Source organism: Anomaloglossus baeobatrachus, chromosome 11, assembly GCF_048569485.1.
Source record: "Anomaloglossus baeobatrachus isolate aAnoBae1 chromosome 11, aAnoBae1.hap1, whole genome shotgun sequence".
NCBI classification, from domain to species: Eukaryota; Metazoa; Chordata; class Amphibia; order Anura; family Aromobatidae; genus Anomaloglossus; species Anomaloglossus baeobatrachus.
The window spans coordinates 187,542,425-187,560,126 of NC_134363.1; the positions used below are offsets into that span (position 1 = coordinate 187,542,425).

General features: G+C 51.3%; 1 protein-coding gene across 1 annotated transcript in view; it reads right to left on the reverse strand.

Moving 5' to 3' along the window:
- CCDC15 (coiled-coil domain containing 15) overlaps positions 1-17,694 on the reverse strand; it is a gene marked incomplete at its 5' end in the record, with an annotated part of 41,100 nt that extends 23,406 nt beyond the window's left edge. The window contains 6 exon segments of the mRNA XM_075327367.1: positions 6,518-6,682; positions 7,702-7,805; positions 13,277-13,396; positions 16,784-16,942; positions 17,627-17,658; positions 17,661-17,694. Coding sequence (XP_075183482.1) covers positions 6,518-6,682; positions 7,702-7,805; positions 13,277-13,396; positions 16,784-16,942; positions 17,627-17,658; positions 17,661-17,694 — 614 coding nt within the window.
- Positions 17,695-17,702: the final 8 nt, after the last annotated feature.

The following is a 17,702-nucleotide window of genomic DNA, read 5'->3' on the forward strand; positions in this document are numbered from 1 at the left end:
AAGAAGGGAATTTTGTTTACTTACCGTAAATTCCTTTTCTTCTAGCTCCAATTGGGAGACCCAGACAATTGACAATTGGGTGTATAGCTTCTGCCTCCGGAGGCCACACAAAGTATTACACTTAAAAGTGTAAGCCCCTCTACCTATACACCCCCCCGTGCATCACGGGCTCCTCAGTTTTGGTGCAAAAGCAGGAAGGAGGAAACATATAAATTGGTCTAAGGTAAATTCAATCCGAAGGATGTTCGGAGAACTGAAAACCATGAACCAGAACAGTTCAACATGAACAACATGTGTACACAAAAGAACAACAGCCCGAAGGGAACAGGGGCGGGTGCTGGGTCTCCCAATAGGAGCTAGAAGAAAAGGAATTTACGGTAAGTAAACAAAATTCCCTTCTTCTTTGTCGCTCCATTGGGAGACCCAGACAATTGGGACGTCCAAAAGCAGTCCCTGGGTGGGTAAAAGAATACCTCGGTAATAGAGCCGTAACACGGCCCCTTCCTACAAGTGGGCAATCGCCGCCTGAAGGACTCGCCTACCTAGGCTGGCATGTGTCGAAGCGTAGGTATGCACCTGATAGTGTTTCGTGAAAGTGTGCAGACTCGACCAGGTAGCCGCCTGACACACCTGCTGAGCCGTAGCCTGGTGCCGCAATGCCCAGGACGCACCCACGGCTCTGGTAGAATGGGCTTTCAGCCCTGACGGAACCGGAAGCCCAGAAGAACGGTAGGCTTCAAGAATTGGTTCCTTGATCCACCGAGCCAAGGTTGACTTGGAAGCCTGCGACCCTTTACGCTGGCCAGCGACAAGGACAAAGAGCGCATCCGAGCGGCGCCGTACGGGAAATGTAGAGTCTGAGTGCTCTCACAAGATCTAACAAGTGCAAATCCTTTTCACATTGGTGAACTGGATGAGGGCAAAAAGAAGGTAAGGAGATATCCTGATTGAGATGAAAAGGGGATACCACCTTAGGGAGAAAATCCGGAACCGGACGCAGAACCACCTTGTCCTGGTGAAACACCAGGAAGGGGGCCTTGCATGACAGTGCAGCTAGCTCGGACACTCTCCGAAGTGACGTGACTGCCACTAGGAAGACCACCTTTTGCGAGAGACGTGATAGAGAAATATCTCTCATTGGCTCGAAAGGTGGTTTCTGAAGAGCCGTTAGCACCCTGTTCAGATCCCAAGGTTCTAGCGGACGCTTGTAAGGAGGGACTATGTGACAAACCCCCTGCAGGAATGTGCGTACCTGTGGAAGTCTGGCTAGACGCTTTTGAAAAAACACAGAGAGCGCCGAGACTTGTCCCTTAAGAGAGCCGAGAGACAAACCCTTTTCCATTCCTGATTGAAGGAATGACAGAAAAGTGGGCAAGGCAAATGGCCAGGGAGTAAAACCCTGAGCAGAGCACCAGGATAAGAAGATCCTCCACGTCCTGTGGTAGATCTTGGCTGAAGTTGGTTTCCTGGCCTGTCTCATAGTGGCAATGACCTCTTGAGATAACCCTGAAGCCGCTAGGATCCAGGACTCAATGGCCACACAGTCAGGTTGAGGGCCGCAGAATTCAGATGGAAAAATGGCCCTTGAGACAGCAAGTCTGGTCGGTCTGGTAGTGCCCACGGTTGTCCCACCGTGAGATGCCACAGATCCGGGTACCACGACCTCCTCGGCCAGTCTGGAGCGACGAGGATGGCGCGGCGGCAGTCGGACCTGATCTTGCGTAACACTCTGGGCAACAGTGCCAGAGGAGGAAACACATAAGGTAGTCGAAACTGCGACCAATCCTGAACTAATGCGTCCGCCGCCAGAGCTCTGTGATCTTGAGACCGTGCCATGAATGCCGGGACTTTGTTGTTGTGCCGAGACGCCATGAGATCGACGTCCGGCGTTCCCCAGCGGCAACAGATCTCTTGAAACACGTCCGGGTGAAGAGACCATTCCCCTGCGTCCATGCCCTGGCGACTGAGAAAGTCTGCTTCCCAGTTTTCTACGCCCGGGATGTGAACTGCGGATATGGTGGAGGCCGTGGCTTCCACCCACAGCAGAATCCGCCGAACTTCCTGGAAGGCTTGCCGACTGCGTGTCCCGCCTTGGTGGTTGATGTATGCCACCGCGGTGGCGTTGTCCGACTGAATTCGGATCTGCCTGCCTTCCAGCCACTGCTGGAACGCCTTTAGGGCTAGATACACTGCCCTTATCTCCAGAACATTGATCTGAAGAGAGGACTCTGGCTGAGTCCAGGTACCCTGGGCCCTGTGGTGGAGAAAGACCGCTCCCCACCCTGACAGACTCGCGTCCGTCGTGACCACAGCCCAGGATGGGGGCAGGAGTGATTTCCCCTTCGACAGAGAAGTGGGAAGAAGCCACCACTGAAGGGAGGCCTTGGCTGCCCGAGAGAGGGAGACGTTCCTGTCGAGGGACGTCGACTTCCTGTCCCACTTGCGGAGAATGTCCCATTGAAGTGGACGCAGATGAAACTGCGCAAAAGGAACTGCCTCCATTGCTGCCACCATCTTCCCTAGGAAGTGCATGAGGCGCCTCAAGGGGTGCGACTGGGCTCGAAGGAGAGATTGCACCCCTGTTTGTAGTGAACGCTGTTTGTCCAGTGGAAGCTTCACTATCGCTGAGAGAGTATGAAACTCCATGCCAAGATATGTCAGTGATTGGGCCGGTGTCAGATTTGACTTTGGAAAGTTGATGATCCACCCGAAACTCTGGAGAGTTTCCAGAGCAATGTTCAGGCTGTGTTGGCATGCCCCTTGAGAGGGTGCCTTGACAAGCAGATCGTCTAGGTAAGGGATCACCGAGTGTCCCTGAGAGTGTAGGATTGCCACCACTGTTGCCATGACCTTGGTGAAGACCCGTGGGGCTGTCGCCAGGCCGAAAGGCAGTGCCACGAACTGAAGGTGTTCGTCCCCGATGGCGAAGCGCAGGAAGCGCTGATGCTCTGGTGCAATTGGCACGTGGAGATAAGCATCTCTGATGTCGATTGATGCTAGGAAGTCTCCTTGGGACATTGAGGCGATGACGGAGCGGAGAGATTCCATCCGGAACCGCCTGGTTTTCACATGTCTGTTGAGCAGTTTTAGGTCCAGAACGGGACGGAAAGATCCGTCCTTTTTTGGCACCACAAACAAGTTGGAGTAAAAACCTTGACCCCATTGCTGAAGGGGAACAGGGATCACCACTCCTTCTGCCTTCAGAGTGCTCACCGCCTGAAGAAGAGCATCGGCTCACTCGGGGGGCGGAGATGTTCTGAAGAAACGAGTCGGGGGACGAGAGCTGAACTCTATCCTGTAACCGTGAGACAGAATGTCTCTCACCCATCGGTCTTGGACATGTGGCAACCAGGCGTCGCAAAAGCGGGAGAGCCTGCCACCGACCGAGGATGCGGTTTGGGGAGGCCGAAAGTCATGAGGAGGCCGCTTTAGGAGCGGTTCCTCCGGCGGTCTTCTTAGGACGTGACTTAGACCGCCATGAATCGGAGTTCCTCTGACCCTTCTGTGGCCTGTTGGACGAGGAGAATTGAGATCTGGCTGAGGGCCGAAAGGACAGAAACCTCGATTGTACCTTCCTTTGTGGAGGTCTGTTTGGTTTGGACTGGGGTAAGGACGAGTCCTTTCCCTTGGATTGTTTAATGATTTCATCCAATCGCTCGCCAAACAGGCGGTCGCCAGAAAATGGCAACCCGGTTAATAACTTTTTGGAAGCAGCGTCTGCCTTCCATTCACGTAGCCACATGGCCCTGCGGACTGCCACTGAATTGGCGGATGCTACCGCCGTACGGCTAGCCGAGTCCAGGACAGCATTCATTGCGTAGGACGCAAACGCCGACGCCTGAGAGGTTAAGGACACTACTTGCGGAGTAGAGGCCCGTGTGACTGCATTAATCTCAGACTGACAAGCTGAGATAGCTTGGAGTGCCCATACGGCTGCGAATGCTGGAGCAAAAGACGCGCCTGTGGCTTCATAGATGGATTTCATCAGGAGCTCTATCTGCCTGTCAGTGGCATCCTTGAGTGATGCACCATCTGCCACTGCAACTATGGATCTAGCCGCCAGTCTAGAGACTGGAGGATCCACCTTGGGACACTGAGCCCAACCCTTGACTACGTCAGGGGGGAAGGGATAACGAGTGTCATTAAGGCGCTTAGTAAAGCGCTTATCTGGAAAGGCTCGGTGTTTCTGGACTGTATCTCTGAAGTCGGAGTGATCAAGAAACCCACTCCGTGGACGTTTGGGGAACCTAAAATGGAATTTCTCCTGTTGAGAAGCTGACTCCTCAATCGGAGGAGCTGGAGGAGAAAGATCCAACACCTGATTGATGGACGCTATAAGGTCGTTTACTATGGCGTCCCCTTCAGGTGTATCAAGGTTGAGAGCGGTGTCAGGATCAGAGCCCTGATCTGCCACCTCCGCTTCATCCTCCAGAGAGTCCTCATGCTGAGACCCTGAGCAGTGTGAAGAAGTCGAGGGAATTTCCCAGCGAGCCCGCTTAGTCGGTCTGGGACTGCGGTCCGTGTCAGAGTCCTCACCGTGGGACCTATGAGTCGCCCCAGGAGCACTTTGCTGCTCCAACTGAGGGAGGCCTGGGGTCAATGATTTAACTGTGCCCGGGGCCAGTGTTACCGGTCTGGACTGCAAAGCTTCTAGTATTTTAGCAGACCATTTATCCATAGACTCAGACAGTTTGTCAGCAAATACTGCAAACTCTGTCCCTGTCACCTGGACAGTGGCAGCAGGTGGTTCCACCTGAGCCGGGGGTCCCACCTGTGGCTGAGGCTCCGGCTGAGTGAGTGTCACAGGGGCCGAACATTGCACACAATGAGGGTAGGTGGAACCTGCAGGTAGCATAGCCGCACGAGGTACAGGTTGCAAAGTAAGCCTCTGCCTTGGCACCCTTGCTTTTTGCGGACGACATGCTGTTGTCTCCCCTTAGAGCAATCAGTGAGGGTATATAGCCAAAAGCAAATAGTGCGGCCGTATAGAGTAAATGTATACAAAATAAGTATATAAATATACACTTCGGCACCCAGGGGGCCAGCACCTAGTAACAGGTGCTGCTTACCGACCGCCTGCAGCGGTTGTGTGACCACCAGATTCCCTGCCCGGGCCTCCCAGAGCTGTGGAGCTCGGTGTTGTCTCCCCTCTGAAATTCTCCAGCGTCTGAAGTGCTGACAGGAATGGCTGCCAGTGTTCTGAGAGGAGGAGGGGGCCGTGGGCGTGCCTCAGAAAGTGCGGGAACCTGGTGCCCCACGGTGCTCAGTGAGGGGGGAGGAGGATACAAAGTATGCTCCAGCCCTCAGCGCTGACGTCCAGTGCAGCGTCCCGCCCTTGCCCCTGACTGGCAGGCCCGGGGGCGGGAGTATGCGGTACTAGGCCGCAAAAGCCGGGGACTATAGTTATAAGCGCGGCCGGCAAACAAGCGCGGTCAGCGCGGTAGTCCCGGCGCACTAACACACCCAGCAGCTGCTGCAGCGTTCATAACACAGGCGCTCTATGCGCCGTCCCCAAGGGGACACAGAGTACCTCACAGTAGCAGGGCCTTGTCCCTGACGATACCCGGCTCCTGTCCAGCAGATTCCCCAGGGGCTGCGGAGGGAGCACGGTCCCAGTGCCTGGTGACCGGTTAGGATCCCACTTCACCCAGAGCCCCTAAGGGATGGGGAAGGAAAACAGCATGTGGCTCCTGCCTATGTACCCGCAATGGGTACCTCAACCTTAACAGCACCGCCGACCAGAGTGGGGTGAGAAGGGAGCATGCCGGGGGCCCTGTTATGGGCCCTCTTTTCTTCCATCCGATATAGTCAGCAGCTGCTGCTGACTAAATTGTGGAGCTATGCGTGCATGTGTGCCTCCTTCGCACAAAGCATAAAAACTGAGGAGCCCGTGATGCACGGCGGGGTGTATAGGCAGAGGGGAGGGGCTTACACTTTTAAGTGTAATACTTTGTGTGGCCTCCGGAGGCAGAAGCTATACACCCAATTGTCAATTGTCTGGGTCTCCCAATGGAGCGACAAAGAAAGATGCGTTTTTAGGGAGCGTCTGAAGATGAGTAAGTTGTGATTTGTCCTAACTTCTTGGGGTAGAGCGTTCCAGAGGTTTGGTGCAGCTCGGAAGAAGTCTTGGATTCGGGAGTGGGAGGTTCGAATTAGTGTGGATGTTAGTCGAAAGTCATTTGCAGAGCGTACAGAACGGGTGGGATGATAGACAGAGAGGAGGGTGGAGATGTAGGGGGTGCTGCACTGTGGAGAGGTTTGTGGGTGAGAACAAGCAGTTTGAATTGGATCCTGTGATATATGGGCAGCCAGTGCAATGACTGGCACAGAGCAGAGGCTATCTATAAACGACAAACAATTTCCCAAGAACTAAACAGCCATAACAGAGCACGACCGGGCGGCGGGCAGGAAGTGACATGGCCGGGCGTTTACCATAAGCAGACACAGACCAAGCCGCTGCTGACAGACGCCCGTCCGGGATCGCTCACGGCTGTGTACTCGTCATCCCTGGATTTACCGGTTGGATTGTTTGGCTTTCTGTTCCCGCTCCCTTTTCTCTTCACTCCTCGCGTCTCGCAGAGTCTCCTCTGGCTCCAACGACCGTCTGTGGATACCGGGATGAGCAGAAACCCGCAGACGTCGCTCCTCCATCAGTCGTTCCACCTCCCGGTCGTGCTTAATTCTATGGTCAAAAGATGTTACCATCAGAAAGCAATAAACATATATAAATAACATGACGTCACATGAGCGTTGTCCTGTGCGGTGATGGAGGCATCCCGGGCTCAGCAGGACACCGGCGGCCACACAACAATAGATAAATAGAAAATGAAATATATTCTGCCTTGTTAGATGAATGGAGATTACAGCGGATCAGTCACCAGATGTCACAACACAATCTACATACATAATGTAGCCCTCTGCAGCCGAAACCGCAAGCTCAGCATAGGCTGCAGCCGCCAGTCAGGCCGGGGCGGGCACAGACCAAACAGCCGCCAGTCAGGCCGGGCGGTGGGCACAGACCAAACAGCCGCCAGTCAGGTCGGGGCGGGCACAGACCAAACAGCCGCCAGTCAGGCCGGGCGGGCACAGACCAAACAGCCGCCAGTCAGGCCAGGGGAAGGAGAGCGGAGACTAACCGCGTTTGTTGGAACAGAGATCCACGCAGGGAGGTCACGATTTATAACAATGCCCCTGTACCTGCGCTGCTGCGATGCTCATATGTGATGAGACGTCATTGCTGGGGGCAGAGGGTTGGCAGACCAGAGAAGTGTTACCACAGGGGGCTGTTACCACGGGGGGCGCCACCTCCGCTGTATATTTTCTTTTGCAGGAAGAGCTACATATAAGTGCAGATTTGCCGTGTAGCTGTTCTACAACTAATTGTATTTGTGAATATTCCCGAGTGTGTAAACCTGTGACTGCAGAATGCCTCCAGGAGTCGTCCCGTCCCTTCCCCACGCCGGAGCTCAGACACATTACATTATGGAGGAGGCGATACTGAGCACCGGAGAAAATCCGCATAATTCTCTGCTCCATCTCCAGGTCGCAGAGAATTTAACAATTATATAAAAAGACAAAAAAACAACAAAAAAAAAAAAAAACCAAAAAACTGATTATGCAAAATCTAACTTGCTTTACTGCAGCAATGCTGCAAATATGAATCATGGCCGCCCGTCTGGTATCGGTCAGGTCCTTCCTTACTTGGAGATTTTCCTCTCGTGCTCCTTCTGCCTCCGCGTTTCCTTCACCTGCTCCCGCTCAATGTCCATGAAGAGTCTTCTGTACATCAGGTATTGGCTTTGTTTCTAGGAAACAAAGTTATTTAAGGGTTAATAGCGAGGAACAAACATCCTCCGGGGACGCCAAGCGCGGAGGGGGTCATTTTGTGGCGCTACAGTCCACAGAATATGGACGGGGCCGCTGGACCAGGCTCTTGAGAATAGATTTGCTCATTTCTATTTTTGGGATGGATGGACACCACAGTGTGACGTCCGAGACACCTGGCAGAATGTCGCCCGCACACCAGCCATGTCCTGTCTGTATGACCCGCAGATCCCACCACATCGGCGGACTCGGACGCACCGGCCGTGTATATATAACGTGCCATCTATAAACAATAAATACCTGGCACAATGATCACTAAACCCATGTGACGCGCTGTGTCTGTGTGCTGCGGCGCGCTCGGGTGCACGGATGGTGGGTGATCGTGTGACTGAACTGTTCTGGGTGACATTCAATCCTCGCTGGCATGTGCGTCCGCTTCTTAGAATCCCCGAGTGCCACAAATGTTATCACTCCCAGCAGCAATCATAATAATTATATAGCACTCAGTATCTGGAGTGACACGGCCGGAGGCGATTATACGAGCCGCTGCACTTTCACACACATAATTACAGCTAATTATAGGGGCCGCGCTTCTATTTACCGTGTAAAGGTTATAAATACACATGTGCGGCGCGGACGTAAGTGTCAGGCATCACCGGGGCAGGAATGGAGGAAAATATCCTGTTCTGCTGCCGGTCACATGAAGCGCATTGTACAGACCGTCCGCTGTGTCTGCAGACGATCACATGTTTGAGGCAGACCGTCGTCACCGCTCAATCCTGCTCTTATCTGTGGAGGGGGCGTGGTTTTTCTCCTCTCTGTGAAGCTCCCTGCGTTTGATTGGTCAACCTCATGCAGGTGAAGAAGTACACGCCCCCAGAAAAGAATCTCTGCTCGGGCCCAGATGCACTTATAAATTGTAACCTAAACTTTAAAAGCATAAACTAAAAAATAAAACTACGTGGCTCTGGAGCCGCTATTCCACGATTTGGCCGGTGTAACATCCTGAAACTGGCGAATGGTCTTCTATAAAAAGGTTCTTGTCTCAACGTGATAAACTGTTACATAAAGTGCTTGTAACAACAGGTAACTACGTCATTAACTTCTGATTCAAACTCATCTCTGTTCTCAATGGAGGGATTTTTACTTCTACACTTCACTGCTCGTTGCCTAGGTTACCAGCCACCCCTATCAGCGTTGGCCGGTTCCCTAGGCAAGAAGTGTCGCACCGTGCTGCGACGCTGATTCAGTACTGCTGTGCTCTTTTGATGCTAGAGGCAAAGTTACTTCTGCCTACAGCAGTGGAGAGCAAAATTCGGGCCAGTGGTGCGCCATGCCGCTATTGCTGTCAATCATCAGGACAGCACCACCTACAGCAAGAAGGAGGCAAGGAGGCCGCAGAGCGGAGGTCTCCAAGAAGGAAGCAAAGGGGGGCCGCAGAGCAGAGGTCTCCAAGAAGGAAGCAAAGGGGGGCCGCAGAGCAGAGGTCTCCAAGAAGGAAGCAAAGGGGGGCCGCAGAGCAGAGGTCTCCAAGAAGGAAGCAAAGGGGGGCCGCAGAGCAGAGGTCTCCAAGAAGGAAGCAAAGGGGGGCCGCAGAGCAGAGGTCTCCAAGAAGGAAGCAAAGGGGGATCGCAGAGCAGAGGTCTCCAAGAAGGAAGCAAGGGGAATCGCAGAGCAGAGGTCTCCAAGAAGGAAGCAAGGGGAATCGCAGAGCAGAGGTCTCCAAGAAGGAAGCAAGGGGGGGCCGCAGAGCAGAGGTCTCCAAGAAGGAAGCAAAGGGGGGGCCGCAGAGCAGAGGTCTCCAAGAAGGAAGCAAAGGGAGGCCGCAAAGCAGAGGTCTCCAAGAAGGAAGCAAAGGGGGGCCGCAGAGCAGAGGTCTCCAAGAAGGAAGCAAAGGGGGGCCGCAGAGCAGAGGTCTCCAAGAAGGAAGCAAGGGGGCCGCAGAGCAGAGGTCTCCAAGAAGGAAGCAAAGGGGGGCCGCAGAGCAGAGGTCTCCAAGAAGGAAGCAAGGGGGCCGCAGAGCAGAGGTCTCCAAGAAGGAAGCAAAGGGGGGGCCGCAGAGCAGAGGTCTCCAAGAAGGAAGCAAAGGGAGGCCGCAAAGCAGAGGTCTCCAAGAAGGAAGCAAAGGGGGGCCGCAGAGCAGAGGTCTCCAAGAAGGAGGCAAGGAGGCCGCAGAGCAGAGGTCTCCAAGAAGGAAGCAAAGGGGCCGCAGAGCAGAGGTCTCCAAGAAGGAAGCAAAGGGGCCGCAGAGCAGAGGTCTCCAAGAAGGAAGCAATTGGACCGTAGAGCAGAGGTTCCAAGAAGGAAGCAATTGGGCCGTAGAGCAGAGGTCTCCAAGAAGGAAGCAATTGGGCCGTAGAGCAGAGGTCTCCAAGAAGGAAGCAATTGGGCCGCAGAGCAGAGGTCTCCAAGAAGGAAGCAATTGGGCCGTAGAGCAGAGGTCTCCAAGAAAGAAGCAAGGGAGCCGCAGAGCAGAGGTCTCCAAGAAAGAAGCAAGGAGGGCGCAGAGCAGAGGTCTCCAAGAAGGAAGCAATTGGGCCGTAGAGCAGAGGTCTCCAAGAAGGAAGCAATTGGGCCGTAGAGCAGAGGTCTCCAAGAAGGAAGCAATTGGGCCGTAGAGCAGAGGTCTCCAAGAAGGAAGCAATTGGGCCATAGAGCAGAGGTCTCCAAGAAGGAAGCAATTGGGCCGTAGAGCAGAGGTCTCCAAGAAGGAAGCAATTGGGCCGTAGAGCAGAGGTCTCCAAGAAGGAAGCAATTGGGCCGTAGAGCAGAGGTCTCCAAGAAGGAAGCAATTGGGCCGTAGAGCAGAGGTCTCCAAGAAGGAAGCAATTGGGCCGTAGAGCAGAGGTCTCCAAGAAGGAAGCAATTGGGCCGCAGAGCAGAGGTCTCCAAGAAGGAAGCAATTGGGCCGCAGAGCAGAGGTCTCCAAGAAGGAAGCAATTGGGCCGTAGAGCAGAGGTCTCCAAGAAGGAAGCAATTGGGCCGTAGAGCAGAGGTCTCCAAGAAGGAAGCAATTGGGCCGTAGAGCAGAGGTCTCCAAGAAGGAAGCAATTGGGCCGTAGAGCAGAGGTCTCCAAGAAGGAAGCAAGGGAGCCGCAGAGCAGAGGTCTCCAAGAAAGAAGCAAGGAGGGCGCAGAGCAGAGGTCTACAAGAAGGAAGCAATTGGGCCGTAGAGCAGAGGTCTCCAAGAAGGAAGCAATTGGGCCGTAGAGCAGAGGTCTCCAAGAAGGAAGCAATTGGGCCGTAGAGCAGAGGTCTCCAAGAAGGAAGCAATTGGGCCGTAGAGCAGAGGTCTCCAAGAAAGAAGCAAGGAGGGCGCAGAGCAGAGGTCTCCAAGAAAGAAGCAAGGAGGGCGCAGAGCAGAGGTCTACAAGAAGGAAGCCGCAGAGCAGAGGTCTCCTAAAGACAGGAGATGAGAACGCACTTCAAAAATCTGTGGCACAAATTGGCATGACGCAGATCACAAATCTGCAGCACTGGTGAATTCTGAGGGGGATGAGATTTGCTGGTGGTACACGATGCACCGGATGGGACAAAAGCCCGGCCTATCCTGCCCGCCGTCGTTTTCTTACCATAGAAATTTCACCTTCTCCGCTGCAGGATGATCAGCGGCCATCACCAGATAAAATCTGGAAGTCACCCAGATCATTTGTGATGAGGATATAGCAGTGCCAGGATAATCACACACCTTTCTTATCTTTATGGTCCTTAAGGCTCCAGAACTCAGGGTGACTAACATGTGGGGCACAAATTAAACTGCCAGCAATAGAGATTAATGAGAAAAGGGTCAAATGGGCTGAAATATTCTCACCCCGCTGGCAATGAGATGTGCTGCTCCCATTGTCCGTGGCTTATGAATGCCAAAAGCAAATAAAAAAGGAGATGATTGCATAGAAACCAGTGTAATCTCCGGTCCTGTGCAGAGACTCCCATGTATTTGGCTCAATGCAACGTTTTATTGTGTTTACCCATCCTTCATGCCAAAATAACAGGATATAACGAAACGGCAGCAAAACAGCGACCGCTACCAAGACCCGACAGCAGCAGGTAAAAACTACGCAGACGGAAGAGGGTCAGACGGGCCAGGGTCAGACGGGCCAGGGTCGCCACCGGCTCCTACTGGGATTACGGTAATGGTAGAAAATCTACCCCGAGGCCCGCTGGACTGTGAATATTAAACAGCTGCTTGTCTATCTGTGGTTTGTAATATTTTGTCAGCATCTTCAAATCAAGTGTATCCTGACACCAGTGGGGTAACGGGCCGTCCGTGCCTGGGGCAAAGCGAGTATTATGCTCCCCCTAACCCATGCACTAACGGCTTTCCCCAAATCACCACATCTCCAGTACTGAAGTCCTTATTCCCCTCAAGCACATTGATGGTATTTACAGAAAATACTGATTTAACGGGAATCTGTCACCAGATTAGGCCCCTATAAGCTGCGGCCCCCACCACTGAGCTCTTATATACAGCATTCCAGAATACTGTATATAAAAGTGCCCAGGCTGCGCTGCATATTGTAAAAAAACAAAAAACAAAACAAAAAAAACCCACTTATGATACTCACCTAGGGGGTGGTCCGACCCTGTGGGTGTCGCTGCTCTCCGGCCCTGCGCCTCCCATCTCTTGCGACCTCCGTCCTCCTTCTACCCAGCGCAGTGTGACCCATCATACACACGGGCCTCAGAAGGAGGAGGACGGCGATCGTCACAGGACCGGAGAGCAGTGACACTCACAGGATCAAACCGCCCCCTAGGTGAGTATTATAAAAGTGTTTTTTGACGTTCTACACAGCGGCCTGTGCTCTATTCTGAAATGCTGTATATAAGAGCTTACTGGTGGAGGCCTTGAGATTATAGTCGCCAAATCTGGTGACAGGATCCCTTTAATTACATTTTGCCTTTTTGAAGTTACAAACCGGCCCTGAATCAGCTAAGGTTTTACGATGGTGTAAAATGTTTGGAAAAGCTGCATAATTTTGGCACCACTCGAGGCTGCGCTCAATCGTTGCTACTTCTAGGGCAGCGCTTGCTACACCACAAATCTTCCTCCCGTAGGGATTGGATTTGTGTTGAGGCACCCGCCACTCATCCGATGCTCCCGATTCATGAAGAGGTAGGATTCCCTTCATCAGGAGCGTCTGACTCCAGCACACCTCCTCATGAAGACCAGCGTGAACGCCATCAGCGAAAACACTCATTGGAAAGCCAGCAAAGGACCAAGGATCTGGTAAGATTAGTCCAAGAAACTGGTCCCCGGTGACTTCACCGCACCCTGCTCCACGTGTCTACAGATCTGCCCTTGTTTGTAGCATTCATGGAACACGCCATTAATCACAAGCAAAGCCGCAGACCTTAGAGGACCCTGGATCTGTCCCTCGGCCAAGATTCACCCACTCGTCCAAAATAATGGGACTGTTGGGAAAATAAATAATTCATCCGTTCTTTCACCCACTTGTTTTCGTTCTTCCTCTTCATCGACGCCTGGGCGAAGTACAAGAGCTGCTCGGTAATCTGTGTTATAGGCTGGCGCCGGCCCAGAGGGGTAGGACTCCTTCATTAAGCGATTACACACCTGAAACAAAGAATTCACAGTAAACGTTCAGCGCAGAGCCGGGGAGATTTCCCTAACCTAGCTGAAAATAGTGGATGAAGATTAAATACCAAATCATGTATATTGGGTTGCAAGAAAAAAAAAAAATACGGGAAATCTACGGTTTGCTCTGCTGATAATGCACAAAGCAAAACAGGGGGTCGGTCCCATTAATAAACTATGAAGAAAAGCTGCTCACGGTCCCCCGAGGAAGCGGTAACACGCGAAACACGCGTAGAGACTTTCCTTCCTCACACCTACCCTGGGCTTTGGTAACCATTTGGTAAGCTCTGGATATGTATGTACAGTGGAACCTTGCTTAACGAGAACAATCCGTTCTGGGACTGTGCTTGTTAATCACGTTACTCGTTCAGCAGAGCAAGATTCCCCATAGGAAATCACTGCAATGCAGACAATTCCTTCCACAATGTGTTAAATGTCCCATCCTGGTCCCCTATTCTATCATTCCACACATGCACAAACGCACACAAACACACAAGCACACGCATATATTACATGCTCACCTTACCCTCCGTTCCATCACCGGTCTCCTGGGACTTGCTGTTCTCCGGTGCGGGCCATGTATCAGGTAACCATAACGACGAGGGCGGAACTTCCTGCCAGAGCGCTGACGTCAAAGGCAGAGCCGCTTGCCTCTGATTGGCCAGCGCGCTGCCTTTGACAAGCGGTGACAGGAACCAGGAAGTTCCTGCTTCGTTGCTATGGATGCCGATGCCTGGAGCGGAGCGGTGCACTACAGGACCCAGGAGGCCGGCGATGAAACGGAATTTACACATATTATATGGTCACCTTACCTTCTGTTCCATCAACGGCCTCATGGTACTTGTAGTTCGCCGCGAGGACGCCGCAATGTACACGGGAACTAGAAGAACCATGAGCCCGGCGGCGGAACGTAAGGTAAGGTGAGCATAATAGTGTATGTATGTGTGTGCATGTATGTGTGTGCGTACATGTGTGTGTTTGTGTGGACTGCAAGTGCGGGTTAGAGCGTGGTGGATGGATGGAACCGGAAGTGTGTGCGGTGAGAATTTCGCTCGTACAGCAAAGCTTTCTCGTAAACCGGGTTACAAATTTACAGAAAGCTTTGCTTGTTAAGCGAAATTCTCGTTAAGTGGGTTACTCGTTAAGCGAGGTTCCACTGTATTGCCTTTATAATGTGATGTACCAGGACACTGGATGTTCCCCCAATTTGGTCCCTATTTAGTTATTAGTAACATTCTTGTTGGCAGGCACTGTAGGGTTACCATTTGGGTGAATATCTTTTGTACCTGAGAAGGTATATTCACTTGCTAGCACTATGATACCTGAGCTCTATAGGGCTGTATTATTTGGGTAGATGTGTGGAAGTCTTTTTCCCCCTCATCTGTCGTTAGTCCTGTCTATTTATTATATGTATTATTATTTGTACTTTCCATCTCCTTGCACCTTTGATACCTAATAAAATATACTCTTTTTGTACTTTGAGATTGGTGCTTGTTTTAATCGATTCTGATTCGGAGAGGTGATGTTATTTGGGCAAATGTAAAGACTATTTGGTCTCCGTTTGCATGTTTAGTGTAGTTGCTGCCCTGAAACAATGCAATGAAGTCTACTGATGCCTTTAACTTGTTTATAATATCATGTATATTGGGTTGTAAGAAAAAAAAAAAATATAAAAAAAACAAAAAAACAAAAAACGGGAACTCTACGGTTTGCTCTGCTGATGATGCACGAAGCAAAAACAGGGGGTCTGTCCCATTAATAAACGATGAAGAAAAAAGAAGCTGCTCCAGCAAACGTCCCAGAACTCATAACAGAGTATTAATAAGTCATTTTACCCATTAAAATTCATCAGTGTAATCAATGGATCTTAAAAAGGGAACCTGTCAGGTGTAATATGCACCGAGGAGCACGAGCAGTTCTAGGTGCATGTCGCTGATCCCTGCATCTAGTAGCGTCAATAGAAAGAAAAAGTATTTCTAAAGATCCTTTATGATCTGCAAATGAGCGTAGGGACTAGTCGCAAAGGCGTTAGATCCTAGGCTCCTTCTGCCATCTTAGCATGTTAGTATGTCCACAGGGGCGTGCTAACATGCTATTCAATGCAGCATCACCAGCAGTGACGCGTGTTCCTGTGTCAGCTGTCGCCGCTGAGCAGAAGTCCCCGACATTGGATCTTTATCTGTGCTATTATAGCCTGGGACAGTTGGGCAGGGATTAGCAATGTGCACCCAGAGCTGCTCATGGTTCTTGGCCCATATTAGTTTGTAACAGGAGAAGGCACAGCCACTGAGCTAGAAATGGAGGTGCACTTGTCAGTTTCCAAACTGTAGATATCCAAGATAAAACAAGGCACTCTTCAGGGTATACTTTAAACGGAGTTTATTTTCAAAAGAATTTTGTTGTGAACATGTGACGTTTCGGCCACGTAGTGGCCTTCATCAGGCAACTCAAAATTTTACATACTGGAATATATTAGCACAGTATAGCGCAGCGTCTTATGCAAAAAGACCAAGGTGAGCAAGAAAATGGTTATGTAAACAGTTTTAAGATTGTGTCAAAACCAGAGCCGCACCCAGTAACAGGAGCCAGGGACAGCGAGGAGCAGCAGTGTCAAGCAGCGGTATACACCACTATGCAGTGTCTCAGACCGCTGGATACCGCTGCTTGACACTGCTGCTCCTCGCTGTCCCTGGCTGTTACTGGGTGCAGCTCTGGTTTCGACACAATCATAAAAACGGTTTACCTTACCATTTTCTTGCTGACATTGGTCTTTTTGCATAAGACGCTGCTCTATACTGTGCTAATATACATTGCTGCATATATTTGTTCCAGTATGTACAATTTTTTTGAGTTGCCTGATGAAGGCCACTACGTGGCCGAAACGTCACAAGTTCACGACAAAATTCTTTGAAAATAAACTTCGTTTAAAGTATAGCCTGAAGAGTGCCTTGTTTTATCTTGGCACATATTACACCTGACAGGTTCCCTTTACTGGATCGAATGAATCCTTTTTTAATAAACATTCTTGTCCATCTGCTGGAACCTGTGCATCAGACGAGAGCCACGTGCTCTATTAGTTTCTTGCCTCTGCGGCTGAGTTATAATTCTGATGATTGTCACACTTTATCTTTGTTTAACTGTAAACATTTCTTCAATAAATCACAACAGTAACCAAGAGAAAGAACGAGAAGAGGCCGGAGCAGTGAATAGTGCGAGGACGCCCCATCACCAGGACGCCCCATCACCAGGACGCCCCATCACCAGGACGCCCCATCACCAGGACGCCCCATCACCAGGACGCTCATAGTAGGAGGCACAATATAGCATCACATATAGGGCCGCGATGTGCCCGGACCGTGGACTCACAGATTGTCCTGATGGCACGGTATCTTCTTTCTCCAGAAGACGCTTCTGTGCCTCGTGAGTAAGCAGCTCCACAGGCAGGTCGTGATGCCCCCGCAGAGGGATCTCGTCCTCCTCTGCGTTCCCACAGGGTAACACTGGAGATCTCCGGGAAATTGGATTCTGGGGAAAACACAAAATGGGTTAATATCTCTGTACAGCGGAGATCAGCCTCTAACCGTCAGGATATCTGCAGAAATGTGTAATTGGTCACGTGGGAGGATGAAGTCCTCACGGGCTGCTCCAAACATCAGTAGAGTAATCTAGTAATCCAGGACCACCAGCAGGATGTTCTAAAAAGCCGACTTCATGTCATAGTTGTCCCCATCATAATCGTGATAAGAAATATTTTATTATGTACCATGGACTCATCTTCTGACATAATGGTGGTCTTTTTAGAAGATCCTGGTGGTCCTGGATTTCTCGCTTTCCTGAATATCTCCCGAGGGACCGGCCTGGGATCTCTATCATTACCGCCTTCACATTTGTGGGGATTCCTGGACTTTTGGGGAGACGATCAATGATTTTTGGAGGATTTGTTTCTCTTTAAATTTCGGCCCTTCAGGACAGTCACAATATTCTTCTTCATTTTTTTATTACGGGTTGAAGAGCCAACGTTGAATGTTGCAAAAGCAATTCCCGGAATAAAGATTTATAATCCGGATGTGAAGGCATCGATCATAAATCCGGCACTCGGTGTTCTGCCCTCGCCGTGACACGGATATTTACAAGTAGCCGTTCTGGTTATTGTGTCGCCCTTTGGAGCGGTATAAAGCGATCGGCCATAAATGAACAGCACGGACTCACATCTCTGGTGGGGGAAACCTTCCAGACGCCGCCGGCAGAGTTAACTCTTCAGCCTCACCGTCTTCAGCGCCGCCAA